At 34.4% G+C, this 21049-nt stretch overlaps 1 protein-coding gene and 1 long non-coding RNA gene across 3 annotated transcripts; both read left to right on the top strand.

Moving 5' to 3' along the window:
- Positions 1–1408: 1408 nt before the first annotated feature.
- On the top strand, positions 1409–12954 carry LOC149423529 (FAST kinase domain-containing protein 1, mitochondrial). The gene is made up of 8 exons (XM_089631993.1): positions 1409–2415; positions 5213–5373; positions 6665–6790; positions 6892–7961; positions 8048–8198; positions 8561–8684; positions 10537–10726; positions 11674–12954. The coding sequence occupies exons 1-8, from the start codon at positions 1587–1589 to the stop codon at positions 11909–11911; spliced, it is 2889 nt and encodes a 962-aa protein (XP_089488119.1). The 5' UTR covers positions 1409–1586; the 3' UTR covers positions 11912–12954.
- A 1425-nt stretch (positions 12955–14379) lies between these two features.
- Positions 14380–20672, top strand: LOC149423528 (uncharacterized). Of its 2 annotated transcripts, XR_016302216.1 has the most exons (4): positions 14380–14562; positions 14676–14814; positions 15418–15564; positions 20593–20672. It is a non-coding gene; the product is annotated as an uncharacterized LOC149423528 (long non-coding RNA). The 2 variants fall into 2 exon arrangements; XR_016302217.1 differs by lacking the exon at positions 20593–20672 and having other exon boundaries at positions 15418–15783.
- The last annotated feature ends 377 nt before the right edge of the window (positions 20673–21049 follow it).

Raw genomic sequence — 21049 nt, 5'->3', positions numbered from 1 at the left:
TGAAGTTATCACTGCGTGCGTCCCTACAATTTCGGGCCTTTTACGGAACGTACTTGAGAATATGAAAAAGCGCCAAAAAAGTCGTATGGGGGCCACAAAATGGATTATAAGGATAAGCGAATTAGGTGCTTCTGACACCGTATTGAGAAAGATGGCATTAGAAGATACCGAAGGCTATCGAAATCATTTGCGAATTTCGAAAGAACAATTTGATGTACTGTTATCTAAAATTCAAGAAAAAATCCAAAAACAGGACACAATTATGCGCGCGGCTGTCCCGGAAAAAACTAAGTTATAAATTACGCTGAGATACCTGGCAAAGAGGGTTCTTTTTCAAGTCTGGCTTATATGTGCAGAGTTAGAAAAAAATACGATATCATTGATTATTAAGGAAGTGTTCGGTGCAATAGTTGATGCTCTAAAATTTGTTGTGAGGGTAAAAAAGATTTATTTTTTGAAACATTCAGAGACTTGCTATTTAATAATAATAGCTACTAAGTTACAGTAACATTTGAAAAATAAATATTTTTATTTTTCGGAATAACTTTATTGAGTAAAACCTCAAATTGTAATATTTTAATATTGAAGACAATATTAGTGATTTCTAAACTAAATTTTTTTCTAAATTTCTATTTTCCTGGGTTCGAGTCCCAGATGTGACCGTTTCCTTTTCTGATTTTTCTGTTTCAGATTTTCGTTTAGAAATCACTAATATTGTCTTCAATATTAATATATTTTTATTTTCAGTGTCACGGGCATTCCTATTTTTGTTAACTTTTTGCTTCTGATCTCAAAGACAAGGATGGTTTTGGTATACATCCATAAATCTAAACATCATCCTACCATTTAATACATTTTTTCATTGAAGTAGATGATGCCATGATGGTAGGTACTAGGTAAGCATAAATAAACTACTCACAAGGAACGCCTTTTTTCGACCGCGAGGAACTAAAAATCGCAAGCGACTTGAAACATATGTCCACACGTTTCGATTCGGCTCACAAAAGTAGACAGGCTTTCAACTTTCCTCGCTCAACTAAAATGATCATCGGTAGATTTGGGTAAAAAATATCGGCATATTAGATATAATAATCGTTAGATCGTCAAAATATTTATAGGTGTTAAAATTATTTCTCCATATATTATTTCAATACGTGGGGGGGACCTACCAGGAAAGTAAGGTATTGTTTATTATTAACCATATATATTCTCTCAATATATAGTTAGCAATAACATAGATCTTTGTAGAAATGTATTATATATTTGTACAGCGCCCTTGAGGTGATTTTGCAAAAAATGGCGCTTTACAAATCAAATCATATATTTATTATCATTGTTATGGGTAAATACTGACTACCTACTACTTATTTTGTTCGTCTTTGACAATGTGACCATAGAAATAGAACTAACAATACAAAACAACTGTCAAAAAAGGCGCATACCATTCGAATGTACATTAAGGTTATGTTGGATAAATGATTAATAAATGAACATAATATTCGGAATAAAATGAATCTTGTATAATAATATTTTAGATTTGAAACCTAAACATCGTACGTAAATACTGCACCTAGGAAAAATACGAAATGTCTCATGTTTTTAATCAAACAACGCGGCGAATAGTCAAGAGCTCCATTCAATTTAGCAGACAAACTAGGAAATGTCTTTCGTACGATATAAATAATGTTTTCTTTTTGAAAAAAATACATACTATAATCGATTTTCGGCGTTTTACGCATATGAAACGAATTCATACCAAACATTTTATTGCTTCGCCCAAAACATTTTCTACATTGAGTGATGACCATTTTTTAGAAGACAATGCATTCGTTGATGTGTTTGATAACACTTTCGATAAAAAGGAAAAAAATGATTTAAGAATGCTTTTATACAAAGATGTTAATGACAATATAATAATGCAATTAAACCAATGCCAATCTATTCAAAGTGTATTTGACTTGGTTCGAAAAGAAAAACTAAATATGAAATCTCACCACCTTTGCCAAACAATATTAGTCTTATCAGATCTCCAAAGGTCTTTTGATCAGTTCTACGTACAGGAATTAGAAAATAGCGAAGTGGAGACCAGTCCACAGGATATGATGTTTGATTACATGTCTGAATTAAAAAACCACAAAGATTTTATAAGTCTTCTGGATCTTATTGAAAAGAATTATTCCGTATTTTCTTTGGATGAATTGTCATGTGCAATATTTTATCTTAAGAGAATGGGAATTAAAAATACAGAAAATGTTTTGAATTCCATGATCGAACTATTCCACGAGAAGGTAAAATCAAATGAATTTCCCTCAATACAATCGCTAGCAAGATACACATATGTATTTGAATCCAGAGATTCCTTAAGATTTGTACCCATTGCGGCCAAAATGCTGCCACTTATGTTGACTTCATTAGGTGAGTAGTGTGATTTATATTTGGTAAACATTAGAATACTACTAGTGCAGATCCGTGAAGTCACAGGATATTATAATAATTGTAGGATTTATGAAAAAAATGTTTGCCTCAAGATTGTTGCCATTCAAAAACGAACATCGTTAATTTTAGAGATGATCACAAATTTACCTTTCGAATGAAAACCGTTAGTAAACTTGAAAAAATACAACATCTGTCAAAAATAAGAAATTCACATTTCATTGGTAAAATTTCATATTCATTCAATTTCGGATTCAATTTAATTTTTTTTTTACCATGAAACATAAAACACTTGGATTCAACTTACATGGCATCGAACTGTCAAAACATGTGAAATTTTGAACTTTGAAAAAAAATGGAACTTTAATGCATCTTTTACCATCTCCCCAGACCCGAGTTACAGACAGAGTCATGACCGAGATTGGTATTTTTAATTAATTAGATTATGGATACAGCTGTTCTCTAGAAATCATAATATAACTTTGCTGACATGTAAGTTTATTAACCTTTTTTGCCCGCGTTCCTGATGTTTATAGGATAACGGTTGTATCTGGCACTTTTTATGACATTCACACATTTTCTATTAAAATTAACACACATGTATTTGTGTGCTTAGCTCTGAGTATATGATCTATAGACGCATGTGTATGTCCTCGTAGCTGCGAAGAAGTTAAGATTTATTCAAGCACATTGGTTCAGTATTTTCTTTTTTAATATTAACTGAACCCTATACTCTGTTGCATTGCTTACAATTTGATTTCCTTATGCAACCAGCTAATTCTTTGATATTAAATTGAATAATCTGTACATATCGTACCTCCGGTGCTAAACTATCACTTATGCAAGTTTTGTTAAAATTGATCTAAGTATGAGAAAAAATAACTGATGTACCTCTTTACTTGGTGTGTCATCGTCGTTTGTGTATTGCGTATAATTTCCGCGTGAGGGTAGTTATGTCGTTATGGTTTTGGTGCAAATCTAACCTCCACTGGGAGAAACAACGTTTGATTGGTTAGTTGCGCGCGGCACCCCGCACGAATAGCAGACTCCTGGAGCTACAACGCCACTAAGGTAATTGTGATAATTCATTTTTATGATTTTGGTGCAATAACAACACTTAAGTTGGTTGTGACATGAAATAATAAAGATACTTGTGTACGTAGTGACATTGTTTCCCCAACCCTTATGTTTTATGGTATAAAGTTTTCGTTCGATTAACAATTGTGACAATGTTCCTGATTCGTGGGGCGAAGAAGACTGGTAAACCATTTGTGGTAAAAGAAATGAATTACGATGATTTCTTCGATTTGAAGTCACTTGAGGAAAACATGAAGTTCAATATAGCAAAAATTTAAACGGAGATGTAATCAAAACTGGTGATATTAAATGCATTAAATTCACAAAGAATTGTGAAAATTACCAATATCGAACAACTTACAAAACTGAAAACTGGGAGGAAGCAAAAGCTATAATTCAACCAAGAGGAAAAAATTTACGCGGAATTAGAGGCAACGCCCAAAGAATAGATGACATTCCCTTCAAGCAAGCAATAAAAGGCAAGGCAATAAAAGTGACAGATATCCCAGAGTCAAATTAGGTATATCTCCTATGGAAGTGTGGAAAACTATATATTAATTAATAATAAATGAAGTATGAAATTTTCCTGGAGACCACACACATCGGAAAAAGTGGAGAAAAGATAAAAGAAAGGGTAAAGAACGTTGATAAGGAATGATCCAAGTGGAGAAAAGCGATACAATTCAAATTTATCCGTGAAATAAATAAATACGACTTGGAAAATAATTAGTTATAGAGTTATGAGAAATAACATAAGAATAAAGAAGAAATTTGTGGAGGAAAACGTCAAAAATACCAATTACAGAACGCAAAAAGCGTGATTTATTGCAATTAGTGGAGGCAAATATCATACCAAGATACTATGAAAGTTTCTATAATGATCTCATTTAATTTTTTGTGCTTCTAACATTCTATAAAGTCACATTTCCACTTGCAGGGAAAACAAGTTTATTGAAACCACATCGTTAAAGACTCCCTGATTTTCCTGGGAATGTGACAATAAATTTAAGGTTTTTGTTTTTTTAAGAGTACCCAATTAGTACAAAATTAATGCTAATTAAAATAATAATAATAAGTAAAAGAAATTGTATTTATTTGATACTGTTGTTAATTGCGTAATTATAGTATTTAAATAGGAACCATACGTGACCAATGACTGATTTAATATGAAACGTCGCTGAAAACCGTTCGTAAAATGGTAAGAAGACTGATATTAAAAAGTCTGATTAATAGTAAAGTTCTATATGTAGAATTAAGAAAGTTTGTTATACTGCTTTGATATTTTAATTAATAAAACTTTAGAAAAGTATGATATTGTGTTTTGATTGTTATGAAATAATTGCCTGGTAAATTGTTTTCTAGTGCCATAATGTCACTTCTGGGAGGGTTGTAAATTTAAAATGTTTATATTTTTTTATTACAAAGTTGTGAGACGTTTGCTTTTAGTTTGATATGAAGTTTAAAGTTGTAGTTTAAATAATTACCAGTTCATTTTTTAGACAAGAAGAACTATATATTATAATAGGATGTCGAATTTTCAAACGCTTCTCCTGAAAAATTACATTATTTGCATAAGTGACAGTTTAGCACCGGAGGTGCGATATATTACTACTTAAAGTTAAATGAATTCACTATGTAGTGTACACAGAAGGAAGGTAAGGAAAACTATAGTCGTAGTAAAATTATATACTTGTTTTTTCAGATTCCTGCAATTCTGCCGAAGACTTCCATGGACTCACTTTGTGTCTAAATAATATTCATTCTATAATATCTATTCCAGTTTTAGATTTATATAAACTAAAAACAAAGGAGCTGGTTGATTCTGGAATAATCAACACCAATACGGAGGCACCCATTCTAAAGGTAATATTCGTTTCATTAGACAAATTCACAATCAGTCTGACTGGTCTGGAGCAAGGAAATAATTTTGAAGTATCTGGATAGCAATTTATTGAGGAATGAAAGGAGAGGATGGACATGGTAACGAGCGGGGATCATTGTAAGTGGCTACCATATATCGAGCAGTGTGATCTGTGTTACCCTTGGTGAGCCATAATAGAGCCTTGAGCCCGACACTCAAAACAAGGGAAGCAAATAGAAATGCCTGAAAGTGAAAAGACAAATTTTGTAATATTTAATTATTGAAGAAAATATTAGCGATTCCTAAACGAAAATTTGAATTAGAAAAATCAGAAAAAGATACCGTCACTTCCAGGACCCTTGCCTTTCTGGGGAACAGCTCTATCAACTAAGCTAATGGGACCCTATCTCCTTCAGTCATATTTAACAAAAAATTGTTTAATAAAAATGTGCAGTGAGAAAATGAAGACAATGGTGGTAGTTCTTATTTGAAGTATGATACAGTTAAATATGACCGAAGGAGATAGGGTCCCATTAGCTCAGTCGGTAGAGCGGTGCCCCAGCAAGGCAAGCGTCCCTGGTTCAAGTCCTAGATGTGACCGTATCTTTTTCTGATTACATATTCTGTTTCAAATTTTCGTTTGTGAAATGCTAATATTGTCTTCAATAATTAAATATTATAATTTGAGGTTTTACTCATTTAGTTATTCCATAAATAAAAGAAAACTTTTTTGTTTTGTTTTACAGTAACATTGGTTTAAGGTTACTAGTACTTAAATAGCACATATCCCACGAAAAGTGAAAACACTGGGTTTCTTAACAGCTTATGGTAGGTTATTATAAAGTTGTGTCCTTTATAAAACAGCTGTTTTGTGTGCATGTAAGTTTTGCGAAGCATAAAATCTCAGCAAATTTTCGTAGGGTAATTGTGAACATTTTCAGTGTACATTATATTATTTTGCAGATAATTAGCGAGCATGTTATTTTTAATCTTGTACATCAACGTTAACGTATTATATATTATCTGTTGTTTAGTTGACAATTGATGTAGGAATAAGCAAACTTGGAGTGAGGAACGATGAATTGAGGAAAAACATAAATATTTTCAGATTTTTTATCGTAATTTGGTGGATTTTGAGGATGGTCATAGTACAGGGTAGGTAACTTGACCTTGAAGTTCCCAGAAGACCAGGTTTTCTTCTCCCTAAAAATACCATCTGTGTAACTTCCTTTTCATGATGTAGGCTCTCTCCTGCGCAGCTTTAACTATTATTATACGTATAACTATTTTCAGGCGCTGAGTTTTCTGAATCTACCTCACTGGTCAAAGTATAATTTTGAAATTGTCAACCTGCTTTGCAATTTGTTGAAAAATTCCATAAAAACTTTGGATGTCAGTGACATCATTTCTCTTCATAAGGTAGGATCAATAAAAGATTAATATTTTATACAAAGTTTTACCTTATCGACTTAATCTTTTTCATCTATTGTATCTCTGTTAATTATATTGATGATTTTCAGGTTTTTCAGAGTTATCTCTCGCCTATGCATGTAATGGTTTCAATCAAAGACAGAGCATCTGAATTGCTAGAAAAATCAAAAAATGATGATCGTTTGTCAACATTTCTGAAAATACCAGATTTATTATTTTGCCAAGTTACGGGATCAGCTCTAAACAACCGGCAAAGATTTGAGGAGATTTCCAACAAGTTTATGAAGTTTTCTTTTCCGACTGCACATGTCCCCTTATATAAAATTCTCAGATATATCAAGTCACCTGATCTTTCAGTTTGTGATAAATTTTGGCTACAAACTAGCGTTTTGATAAAGAAATTCCCTTTGGATGATTATAGATTGCTAAGAATTAGCCAGAAATATATGTATTTTTACAGCAATGTACATGAATTGTATAGATGTGCACCCTTTGAGAAGGAAATATTCAAAAAAATTATGACTGTAGAAAACAGTTTAGCGATAATGCTGCCGGGGAAACTGTCTCGCATTACGGCCTTTTGTTTAGCTTATGGCTTATGCAATCCAAACTTTGCAAACCACGATATCCTCGATATGCTTATCACGAAACTTGAAGAAATGTCCACTCAATTGGACCATTTGTCCTGTCTTATTTTGTCTAAAGGGTTGTATATATCCTCTTTGATTACTAAGCATAGATTCACAACAACAAAAGAAGCTCGTTTTACAATGCGAATTGACACAATTCTTGACAATTGTGCTAATATTCACATAAAACTTCCGCATTATTCGACCCTCACAGATTTAAACATCATTTGTAAGACATTCTTGAACAGAGGAGCGAGGTTTGACACGGATAGATTCAATGACTTGCTCATTAAGTATTCTCTGGTGGATGAGAACCTTGCTTCAAGAACAATACGAGACGCAGCCTATAACTTGATATGTTGTGCGGTAGTTGTGCCACCTCTATTTGATCGCTTGATTGACTATATAGTGGATCAAGGTGATGATCTGTTGGGGGATTCTGCCCAAAAAATTCTACAGTTATGCTACATAACAGCCTACCAGCCTAAAAATGAGCGATATTTTCAAGTGTCTATAGATCTTATAGTAAGGTATAGATGGTGTTATAATAATATAATTAATACTACATTATTATAATGTTTTCTTTCTCTTTTTTTTAAATTTTTGTCTATTCTAGGGACAAGGAATTACTCTCTGGATTGACGTTACTGCAAGCGTGCTTGGAACTGTGCTACTTTGGCTGTCTTCCCGATCTCTTAGTGAAATACATCTTTTCAATTGAGTTCATGGAGCGCTTAGATCAAGAAATGTCACAGTGTTATTCTAAGGTAATTAATTATTGCAAAATGTTCTAAGTTAACTTCAATAAATACAATAATTTTTTTTTTGCTTTACTTATTGTATTATTTACTTTTCAAAGTGGAAACTGCACAAAAATTTTATGTAAATAATTATATTATATTCATAAAATGGATAAGAATGTCTTAAAATTAAATAATTACAATTTGTAGAGAACGAAAGATTAACACAATTATTTTTCACTATTTATGCTTGGTGCTGAAAAATAGAGATTTTTCACTTGCGCCTTTTTGGCATGTGACAAATAATATTCAATATTTTTTTAACTATATAACTGCAGGTTCTTCTGGAAAGTTTAATAATTATTATTTAAAAGTATTGTTTCTTTTAGCTGTCATATCCTTCTAGAATTAGGAAGCAGCTTATGCATTTAAATCGCTCCGTGTGTCTGGAACTACCTCAACATGAAATTCCATGGTTTCATGAAAAGTACATACAACAAAGGAATATTTCAAGTAAATACCATAATCAATGTTTTTATATTTATTTTTTGTAATACGTCGACATTTAATATTAATTTCAAACAGAAAGTAGTTTCTACAAAGTAAATACTAACCCTACGAGTAAATACTCACTCAAACCTGCTATGCCCTGGCAATTCAGCACTCGGAGCAAACTTTATAAAATTATTTTTTTAAAGTTGAATTGTAGTACCTGACTATTCAGATCTGGTCACCAAACACGGCTAAAGCCATTTAAAGCAATGTTTCAATTCTGAATCTTACACCAGGGTGATACTGGACTTCTCCAATTGCGCCTGCATAGGGCCGGCCCTGCTAATATGCACTCAAAGCTACTACTAAACACTCACTCAAACCTACTATGTAGTAAATACTCTCTCAAGACTCCAAGGGTTAGTCAACACAGAGCTCACCTAATACTATGGCTTCAATGTCAAATCGCTAGTCATCATGAATGCCTACATTGGAAGTCATGAAAAGAGTAAAAGGCAACAATATACTCGACTGATCATATAATAATAACAAATAGGAATGACAAAATATTGTAAAACGCTGAAACAACTAAAGCTTAGATCGTCTAAGGGTTTTTGTCAAACAAAATTTTGAACGCTTTTGTACGAATGTTGCAGGGGAAATTTGGGGACAAAGCAATTAATGGACTGGGTCTAAATTCTTGGCTGATTATACCATTAATCTGCCATATAATCTGAGGTCTGAAACTGGCATTGTGAGCTTTAAAATTAAACTATTTAAATACACATCTGTTAACAGCATAAAATAAAGTCACTATCTGCACCTGTCTGTTTGTGCGCTTAGTTATTGTAAACTATGCAACGAATTTTGACAGGGTTTTACCTACCGTTTAGAGAATTTCTTCCGGAAGGTTTATATATATAATACATGCCTGTTACATTTATAGAAAGTAGAGAAAAATGATGCAAATGCAAATGGTGGCAGAAATCGGGGAGGCCCGGGAGAAAGACATGGCACGATCAAGTGAAACAGATACTTGAGTCGGGCCATATCAAAAGTCAGAATAATAGAGTACTTATGAGACGATGTATGAATGTGAATGAGGCAAGAAGTATGTGTCAAGACCGAGTTGTTTGGCGGTTACTTTAGAGTAGAGAAGAGTCGATGTTTATTCTAGAATTCAAAACTTTACTCCAAATCATTCACTACCCCGATCAACGCCGGGTACACGTCAGCTAGTTTGGTACAATTTGAGATTTTCACTGCCATCATGATTAGTTTTTGGGTTATTTTGCCATGTGGCTCCTTTTTCTTCTTTAGCCAAGATCTGCCCTAATGATGGACGTTGTAACTCTGTCCGAAACGTTGGCTAAAGAAGGAGGAAGCGCAACACGGCTTAACGCAAAAACTAATCACGTTAAATATATAATTTTACATACTTAGAAAAGGCTATAATATACACTAACCTTGTCAGAGCCCCTGAGGTGTTGTAATAATTAATCGGCGATCATAGAACAAAGAAGAACACATGGGCATGTTTCAGATCCAAAAGTCTAACCATTCTTTGCTTAAATTTCATATACATACAGAAATTACTTTCATCATCACCATCAGTAAGAGATTTTCATTTCGATCAAATAATGTTCGATGTGCATTTCAGGCAGTGAAAGAGAGAAAGAGCGCATGCTAAATGGGCTAGAACCAAAATATAGTACTGTTGTGCGGTGATGAATAGAGAATATAGAACTAACTAACGGTCACGCCCTTTCAAATCAAACAACTCCGCATTTACATTCATAAATATACCATATTGAATTATTATTTAATTACACTATTGAATAATGACAGGATTAACCTATATTTAATTTTTCAGAGCCCTCTCATATGTCAATGTTTCAAAAAGATGTTTTGGATGTTTTATCCAAGGCAGTTGGTAATGCCAAAGCTGTAAAGTCTAAATTTTTCACGCCATACGGCTACCTGGTGGATTTCTTAATTGTGATTAATAAAAACAAAATTGTGCTGCCCACGACCAGTGCAATGCAGGACAGTTCCATGACCAGGTAAATATTATTTTTATCTTAACATGCCTTTTACGCAGGCGAGAAAAGAATCTCGTAGAAAAAGGAATTTTTTAAACCACTTTAAAAATAATTTTATTTTATTTTGAATTAATAATATAAGATATAAGTAATAATGTAATTTTAGTGAAATCTTTTATGTAGTACTCATCACACCCCAAGTATTAAAGTATTAAAAGTAAGTCTGAAATTAAAGCCTACTTTGTAATATGACCATAAACTTAGCTCAGTGGTAGAGCTAAGCCCCGGCAAGGCAGAGGTCTTAGGTTCAATTCCTAGATGCGACTGACTCTTTTTCTGATTTCTCTGTTTCACATTTTTCACTTGAGAGTCGTTAATATTGTCTTCAATGATTAAAAACAAGGTTTACTCATCAAGTTATTCCAAAAATAAAAATATTCATCCTAGACTTGTAGAAAAGTCAATAGATGTCGCACATTAAAAAAAAAGAAATATTTTTCCAAGACACTATCTAGATTGCATTTAGTTCGGGTTAATCTTTCAATCATACATAAATATAGCAGCCAGTAAAAAATGTGCATTAAGAAAATTACAATGATATTAATAGCTCAGTGGTAGAGCAGAGCCCCTGCAAGGCAAAGGTCCTGGGTTCAATTCCTAGATGCGACCGAATCTTTTTCTGATTTCGCTGCTTTACATTTTTTGCTTGAGAGTCATTAATATTGCTTTCGATGATTAAATATTATAATTTGATGTTTTACTCATTGTTATTCCTAAAATACAAATAATATTTATTTGATTTGATTAGGTCGGGGGGACCTCCAGAATCATAGTCAAGAGCCTTTCCCTTTACCACAGGCCGTTTTGTTGTTTTATAAATTTTTCCAATATTTTAAAAATCATTTACAGTTAGCAGCGGATGGTTAAATATGAAAAAATAATAATTTAATAAATATTATGCTTTTCAGAATCGCCATATTATTACTGGATCGTGGAAATTTTGTCAAGATGTACAATTCTCCAACCAATGCTGAAGATCTGGTAAAGGTCCAGTGGTCCAAGACCGGCCCAACGAAATCCCGGTCTCGTCACCTGGAACTGATGGGCTACCGTGTGCTTGAAATATCGGAAACCTTATGGAACTCCATGCATATGGCGGAACCACACGAAAAAGTTACCTTTCTGAAAAATCAGATATTAAATTAACGATGGGCTACCGTGTGGTTGAAATATCGGAGACCTTACAGAACTACATGCATATGGCGGAACCTCATAAGAATTTGACTTTTCTGCATGTCAAGTATTAAACTAATCGTGGGCTACCAGCTACCGGCTACCGTGTGCTTGGAATAACGGAGACCTTATGGAACTCCATGCATATGGCGGAACCACATGAAAATGTTACCTTTCTGAAAAATCAGATATTAAATTAACGATGGGCTACTGTGTGCTTGAAATATCGGAGACCTTACAGAACTACATGCATATGGCGGAACCTCATAAGAATTTGACTTTTCTGCATGTCAAGTATTAAACTAATCGTGGGCTACCAGCTACCGGCTACCGTGTGCTTGGAATAACAGAGACCTTATGGAACTCCATGCATATGGCAGAACCACATGAGAATGTTACCTTTCTGCAAAATCAAATATTAAACTGATTTTTGATTGTTGTTATGGATCAAATAGTTTAGATTGCTGGACTGGGTTTGTTTTTTCCTAGTGATGTTTTAACGTTAAGTTTATCTATTAAATATTTAATTTACGATAGGTGTTTTTTTTTATGTATTAATGTGAAAACTATAGCTTATACGACTAACAAAAAAAAATCAACACCTAATAATGATACCTCGTTACAATAATTATGTTAAATTAAAAAAAATAATTATGAACAATTCAGATGATGGTCGTAAGATCTATAGATATAGGAAATATAGGTAAATTTTAATAAATGAGAGCATTATTTGGAGGAAGGATTTTTGTCAAAGCCAAAATATTACCTTATTTAGAATTTTTATTTTTCATGCGCAGAATTGACAAATGAGTGATCCATGTGGTGAGAGTCGGTACCATCTTTTGTTGCTCGCCAGGGTCTGATGGAAAATTAGAAATGCATAGCATAGGAAGATTTTATGGGTTTGAATTATTTAAACTTCTTATTAAATTTGCAGATATTTTTACGGTTGTTGAATAATGAATAATGTATATTTCGAGAAAAGTAAACAGGAAAGGGTCATCTAATTATCAGTGAATCAGACATTGTAAATTATTATTATCATTTTGATGCACAATATAATAAAAAAAAAAATTATATGGAGTAATGTTAATTAATTGTTTATTAGGTAAGTAATATAAATGTTTTAAAATATTATGTGATGAAGAAATACAAATTCTAAACACAATAAAGCAATCAACGAGTATAATATCCTTATTTTCGATTTTTAAAATTATTTTTATTTCTTTTTTAAATTTTCAATACTTGACGTATTTTAAAATATTATTTGTTAACCTTTCCGGGAGTATGGACGCTAATGGACGACGGTACACACTTTCGCCAAAGGATTATGGACGGCTATGGACGACAGGGGTTGCATATTCATATTTGATGCATATTCTGTAAATATGCATCGTATTGCTATCTATGGGCATATTATATATATTATATTATATATTAATTTTAAACATTTTACATCATTATCGACAGAGATATTAGCTGTTATTTATTTTGCATACTATCATAAAATTTAATCAAAAAAAATATTTTTTTATTTTTGTAAAAAAAACTCACTCCCCAGAGCACGGCCAGCATTACATAACTTACTCCCGGAAAGGTTAATGTAGGCCTCACTGGGTGATTTACCCGTGCTTCCAATGGACTTTGCCGGTATATGAGCATTTTTAGTAATGGCAGGGGCGGCTCATGTGTTTTCAGTGAGCTAGAACGGTAAAATTTAAAAATTCGGCTAAAGAACTCCGAGAAAAATCACCACCTCATGACTCATGTGATTGGCAAGCATCGAACGGGACAAAATACCTACGTATATATCTCACACAAATTGTTGTATGAGGAATTTTGAATCCCATAATGGGCTCCAGATCCAAACGGTTAGGAGCGGTTGGGACACTTGTGCGATAATCGCCTAAAAAAATAAAAACACTGAATTACCCCCTCGCACCTCTCCCACCTTAACCCCCTCGGCCACCCCTATCCCCACTAAACCCAACTCTTCCCCAAATCCCCCCCTTAGAAGCAGTTGGGAATCTTGCACGTAATAAAAAAAATAAGTTTGAAGTAGTACTTTTAATATCTCCCCTTTCATTTCGTGCCACCTACACATATTTAAAAAAAAAAAAAAAAACTATTGATATTGAATAGAGAGCAATAGTGGGTGCATAAATGAACCACTCTCAGTGGGTGGTTTATTTATGGTGCAATAGTTCCAGTCAGAGATTAGAGAGTGTAAAATCTTTGGTAAACACATGTTTCAATTCATTGAATTCGGGAGTCGCTATATGCACAGCGACTAGTCGACAGGGGGCGTGGCCAACATATCCGAGCATACCCGAATGTGTTCCGAGTGAATTGTTTATCACTGCCTGTGATCACTGTGATGCAAAATCAGTGAAACGCGGTGGGCGGTGAAAAGAAACGTCAGAAATCAACAGAATTGGCGTCTTTGAGTGCCGGTTTAGACCGTCTTTTAGAAGTTTCGTTAAGTAATTTCAAAAAGAATTCAGAGACAGGTGTTATCAGTGGATACATTGACAATGAAGTAAATTATGAAGCATGTCTGTGTTCTGTGAACGCGTTGGGGCACTCTTTTTCAACGAGAGACAGTATGAAAAAGAAGTTGGGAGGTAAGTTCTAAACCTTAGGGCCTAGGTCTAGGGTAGGCCTTCCCATTTCTTCAGTTCATAAGCAGCTGCTAATATTTACGACTTATTCGAAATTAACATTTCCAATCTTTCAGATGCAGTATACACGTTCTGCCCGCCTACAGTGGAGTTCTTTGGGATGCCATTTACATTCGGTATGAATGCGTACAGAGAGTGCGCCCAAGGCCCCCGACTACACCGCCCAAATAACAAGAAGAAAAGAAAGTTGAATTGGTATGTTAATACACCCTTGAACCACATCAGCTAGGCCTACTCCCCCTCGTCTTTCAATAGTAGCATTGACAGAGCACCGAGGACTCTCTGGTCCAAGATTAATGTCTATAACCCCAAAATGATCACCGTATCGTCGGTGATGTGTTTAAAATAAAATAAAAAGCGATGGGCCTGGGCCTAGGTAAGCTAGGACTAGATTACACCAGGGGCCTTCCTAATATGGCAGTTGCAGCTCCGTCTCATTTAGATTATCACGACAATCACACCAATTACAATTAATCTTTGTGTGTTAAAACGTGTGCCGTGGCTCGTAACACATCCTCCTGTCGTGTTAGTCTAAAGAAGACCGTGCTCAAAGTGCCAAATTAATTAAAGCCCCTGCAGCTATATCTAATTTCACAATTTTAATTCATATCACACTGGATTATAACCACACTTGTAATTTTATACTAATGTCAACATTGCATAGGCCCTAACAACTTTTGTAAAAGTTAATCATCTGCGTCAAATAAGTTAACCATGGGCAATTTATTTGCCGCACGAATAATATGCGTCTTATACGTATAAGCCTATTAGACCCTATACCTTGAATTGTTCTTTCAGGCTGATCACCCAAACCATAAGAAGAAGAGGTTCCGAGTTTTGGACTCCAAGAAACTTGGTTGTCCCGCAACGATGAGTGTAAAACAAATAAAATATTTTCCATAATTTCCTGTTCCACCTCAAATTGCAGAAAGAGCAAAAACCAAGGTATGATAGTTTCTTTTCTCTGCTTATCCCTACATGGGCAATCACTTTATAACATTATTTTAATGTTTTCACTATAGTTAGATGCAGTGTTGTGTCAGATACTAAGTATCTAGATACAGATACTTGGCAAAATTCGTAGCTAGATACAGATACAAGATACATTGTAAAATTGTATCTGTATCTAGATACATATACTTTTTAAAAGTAAATCACAGATACTCGGATACTTTTCTTCTTTTTTGGGGGAAAACTTAAAAAATATATTTATTTATTTATTTATTTATTTATTGTAAGAAACAAACAGCATTTTTTTACAGGATTAGTTATACAAGAGGTTACATATGAGGTAAGCCAAAATAGTTTCTTATGCTAATGTTGGTTAATGTGATATAATACAAGATTGACTGAAAATGAAATTAACAAAAAAAATAAAAATCATATAAATATATTAGAAGGAAGAAGGAATAGGAAAGGGCAAGAGGCAGAGGAAGATGGGATGGGGACAGGAGACGCTCATGTTGTACCTTTTCTATAACTGTGCATTAATTTAATTAATATTTGTGGTCGTGCGCTTGACTTCGTTTCGGTATTTCACAAGAGTATTATTAAGAATATCGATATTATTAAATTGCGTGTTATATTGCGCGCATATACGGGGGATTGGAGAATTTTTTCTAAGGTTGGTTCTGCACGCGGGCAAATGAAAAAAATGGTTTTGTCTGGTTGGCCTTGTAGGTATGTGAATTCTTAAATAATTTACGAGTTCAGGAGAGTCCAGGCCGTTATTCAGAATTTTGTATAAAAATATTTGATCAGATATTAATCTACGTGTTTGAAGTGGAGTAAAGTTGTGAAATTTTAAGGATTCGGTGTTATTTGCAAAGAGTAATTTAAATTTATAATTTATGTGTTTAAAAAATTTGTTTTGCACACTTTCGATTCTGTCAATATGGCATTGGTAGAACGGTGCCCAAATTAGTGTGCAGTATTCTAAGTGGGGGCGGATATATGTGGTGTAAAGGGAATACATGGTTTTAATATTGCGAAAAGGTTTAGATATACGAATTATAAATCCCAACATTTTATTGGCTTTGTTGATTACTTCGTTAATGTGTTTGATAAAATTTAGTTTTACATCCAGTACTACCCCAAGGTCACGGATTGATTCTATTTCATTGATATGTGTATCATGAAAGTTATAATTAAAATAAATTTTATTTTTGTTGCGCGTAAAAGATAATTTGTTGCACTTAGAAATGTTTATGATTAATTTGTTTAATTTACAGTATGCAAAAAGACGATTTAGGTCTTCTTGAAGTTTTATGCAGTCATTGATAGATTTGATTACTAAGTATATTTTTTTGTCATCTGCATATGCAAGGTAGTTAGCATGTAAAAAACATTTATAAATATCAAATATATATACATTAAACAGTAATGGTCCCAGATGGGAACCCTGCGGTACGCCAGAGGGCACAGTTAAGAAACTAGACTTAGTTCCCTCAACTGATACGCACTGTAGTCTTTTCTGCAGATATGAAGTTAGCCACCTAAGTAAGTCGCCATGGATTCCTAATTGGTGTAATTTTTTAATGAGGATAGAGTGGTTAACTTTATCGAAAGCTTTCGAGTAATCTGTGTAGATAACATCTACTTGGTGTCCATTATCCATATTGCTTGTTAAGTATTCAGTAAAGTTGACTAAGTTTGTTATTACTGACCTTTTTTGTAAAAAACCATGTTGTTGATTTTGTATGCTGCGGACAATAGTTATATAAATTTGATCGTACACAATACGCTCAAAGAGTTTACTAAATACTGTGAGTATTGAGATTGGGCGATAGTTTGCAATGTTACTTTTTGAACCAGTTTTATGGATGGAGATTATAATGGCTTCTTTGAATTTTGTAGGAAATATTCCTTTTTTTAAAGACATGTTAAATAAGTTAGTTAAAGGAAATGCAAGATTTTTGGCACATTTTGAGATAAAAAATGGCGAGATACCATCACTACCCGCACCCTTTGTAACATCCAATTCATTCAAGTATTTATTGACCAATGAGTTGCTTATTTGTACGTCCCCGATCGGGTTATCATTATTAACGCAGGTAGAATTATCTATATTACTGGGATCATCCGTGCCCTCATCGCTTACGTAAGTAGATTGGAAGTGTTTACAGAACAGTTGGCACACTTGATGAGCACCGGTGCCTGACTCGTCTTTTAGGTTCATGATTTGTGGTATGCCATTTGTCCTATTTTTGTTCTTAGCGTAGTTCCAGAGACTTTTATTGTTAGTTGGAATACTAGACTCAACTGAATTTATATATTGGGTGTAACAATGTTTCTGTAAGTGTTTTTGTTGTATTCGTTTGATAGAAAACTCTATGTAATCAACTGGATTATTATTTGATTTCCATTTTTTGTGTAGTCTTTGTTTCTCATTTATGATTTTGATTAGGGGAGGTGAGTACCAGTTGGGAAATTTTTTCTTTTTGATGAAACGTTTGGGGACAAACTGGTTAATGGTGTTATTTAAAATGTCATAAAAAGTATAAATTGCTTCGTCAACGTCAGCATTATCGTGAGTAAAAGACCAGTCTGTTTTAGACAGGTGTTGGTTTATTAAATCATAATCAGCTTTATCATACCGACAAATTTCTTTTGGTGGAGCATTGATAGTTGGAAGTGTGTCTAATTGTAGTATGATTTTGAGCGATGGATGGTGTAAATCCTCTTTGACAAGAGGGTTGTATGCTTGAGATACAAGGCATTCCTCATTACAGATAACTAAATCTAGTATACGTTTATTGGCATTTTTGATGGAATTATATTGGTTCAGTTCAGAGTAATGGATTGTGTCAGTAAGTAAGGAAGTAATTGAATTTAAATTTTCAGGTGTTAAGTGTGAATTTTTATCTTGTGGTTTCCATGTTATGGTGGGCATAAAGTCTCCAATTACGAAAATAATATCATCTGGGTTTGAAAATAATATCATATATATATATATATTATCGAAAACAGCGATTACTTTAATTTCTTAAAGACGGTAGACGTAAACGCTTGTGATTATTTTACATATTTACACTTGCTTGTTTTATTCGTTGCCCAAAAAGATATTGGCAAATTGGCCTGCAAGCGGTGATACTCGCAAGTACCCGGGTAGCATATTACTACCCGGGTACCCGACGCCCCTTGGATAAATTAAAAATACGTGAACTATGTGTAACTTGATTACTTTGGGTTCTGATGGAAAATAAAAAAAAAAAAAAATTATTCATTATTTTTATTTTATTTTTTAAATTCATTTTTTTTATATACGGGGGTATCCTGGTACTCGGTTACTCAGGTTAGGACCCATGTATATAAACTGCTATAAAATATTATACACTAGATGGACAAAGGTACCCACTAGCTGAATCTGTGTCATGAATCTGTGAGAAAACTTTAAAATTAACTAGAGAAAATCGGTAAAGAAGTTCACTTCTCTTTCACTCTATAAATGCTGGCGTCCCACAGGGATCGGTTCTATCTCCGACTTTGTTTTTGTTGCACATCAATGACCTTTTGACATGTGCACCGATTCATTGTTACGCGGATGACAGTACAGTTCATGATAGCTTTTTGTTTGACAAGCCCCCAAAGGGCACACAAACTCCAACGGCTCGGAGGGATTTGAAGCAGAGAATGGACGGTTATCTCGAGAGTATTTCCTCCTGGGGTAAAAATAATCTCGTCGAATTTAATGTTTCAAAGACCCAATCCTGTCTGATTACGTCTAAAAGGGATCCAAATGATAATCTAGTCTCCTTCAACGGAAGCAATCTTCCGAACAGGCCTTCCATTGATATGCTTGGTGTAACTATAAGTGACCAGCTCAGGTACGGGAGCTCCATCGAAGCCAGAGTAAAGCTGGCCTCTCAGAAGCTGGACGTACTGTAAAGGGCCCGCAGATACTTTAATAGTACACAACTGCTGACCCTGTACAAATCGCAAGTGCGCCCTACTGTCGAATTTGGCAGCCATCTCTGGTCCGGAGCCCCTAAATACCTGAAAAAAACCCTTGACTCTGTGCAAAAACGGGCGGTCCGTTTGATAGATTCCCCAATCTTAATTAATTCCCCAAACGGACTGCAACTTTAGAGCACAGGCATCAGGTAGGTATGCTGTCCTTGTTCTATCGGTATTACAATGTAAGATGCTCTGAGGAACTAGCGTCATTGATCCCTTCGGCACCGGTGCGTAGTCGGGATACACCCAAACGCGCGCCCAAGATTTGTACACGGTTGACATTTGTCACATGAGAACGGGTCGCTTCTACGATTCGTTCTTAAGTTCAACAGCTCGGCTGTGGAACGAACTGCCGGCCTCTGTGTTTCCTCCCTCCTACAACATGGGACTCTTCAAGACCCATGTTCACTCCTTCCTCTCCACAAAAAGACCCTCCACACAGCATCCCCAAAGATGACATAGACCCTGAGGGAAATTATTTTCTTCAGGGCCTCCTGTGTGGAGTTAATTTAAAAAAAAAACTTCGAAAATAAAGTATCTGAAAGTATCTGAGGTGTCAGATACTAGTAAAAATGTATCTAGATACAGATACAGTTATAGAAATATAGCTAGATACAGATACACAAAAATGTATCTATTTTCACAACACTGGTTAGATGCAAGGTTATACAAATACCGTTTTGGACAACACACATTTGTTTAGAAGGAAATGTGGTGGGAATACGCAACTTCCCATCGCTTACTTAAACCCATTTTCAACATTCGTATCTATTAAATTTGACTGTGCTGCCATGGTAGATGTCAGCACAGTACCATGGCCGGAAATATGATTCCCAGGGCCTCAACACTGCAAAATAGAAAGTGTGAAGCATACTTCCCTGTGCCCTTCAGGAAATCAGATATTTTTTTGTTGAAAATATTATTTTATATTTTTTACTGCCTACCAAACCAATAATTACTGTTTTTGTAGGGTTCTGTTATTTTTATTTATAGTAAAACATTGTGGCTTGTTTTCAGATTCTGAAACAAGTGAAGGCAGCCTGTACTGGACACCTACGCCAGTAACATCGACTGTAAATGCCGGTTTCCTCTCGGGGGTACCTTATGTAAGGATTTTCAAAGAAACACAACTTACGAATGTCGTCGGACAACTGACTGATTGTGGCAGTTGTTTGCATATTTATTGAGTTCGAATTGAACACGTGTTAATGTACATCAAATATTCTTATCTCTAAACAGGATGCATGAGAGCATTAAGGAACCAAGAAAAAATAACCAAATTTTAATTACTACGGTTAAATCCCATTTGAAACATGATACGTGTCCGGTGATAAGCTTCAAAAGGGATTCGGCATCGTTAATTGCATGATAACAGTAAATATTCATTTCCTTAATTATTTTAATGATTATGTCCATCCGCCTGCTGTCCGGTACACCCCCAACGTGAAAAAGTATTTTTCACCAAATAGTTTCC

The sequence above is a fragment of the Hesperophylax consimilis genome, chromosome 5 (genome assembly GCF_061612785.1).
Source record: "Hesperophylax consimilis isolate HC1 chromosome 5, BYU_Hcon_1.0, whole genome shotgun sequence".
NCBI lineage: Eukaryota > Metazoa > Arthropoda > Insecta > Trichoptera > Limnephilidae > Hesperophylax > Hesperophylax consimilis.
Note: the sequence above shows the minus strand (reverse complement) of the source record. Positions and strands in the feature narration are given on the sequence as shown.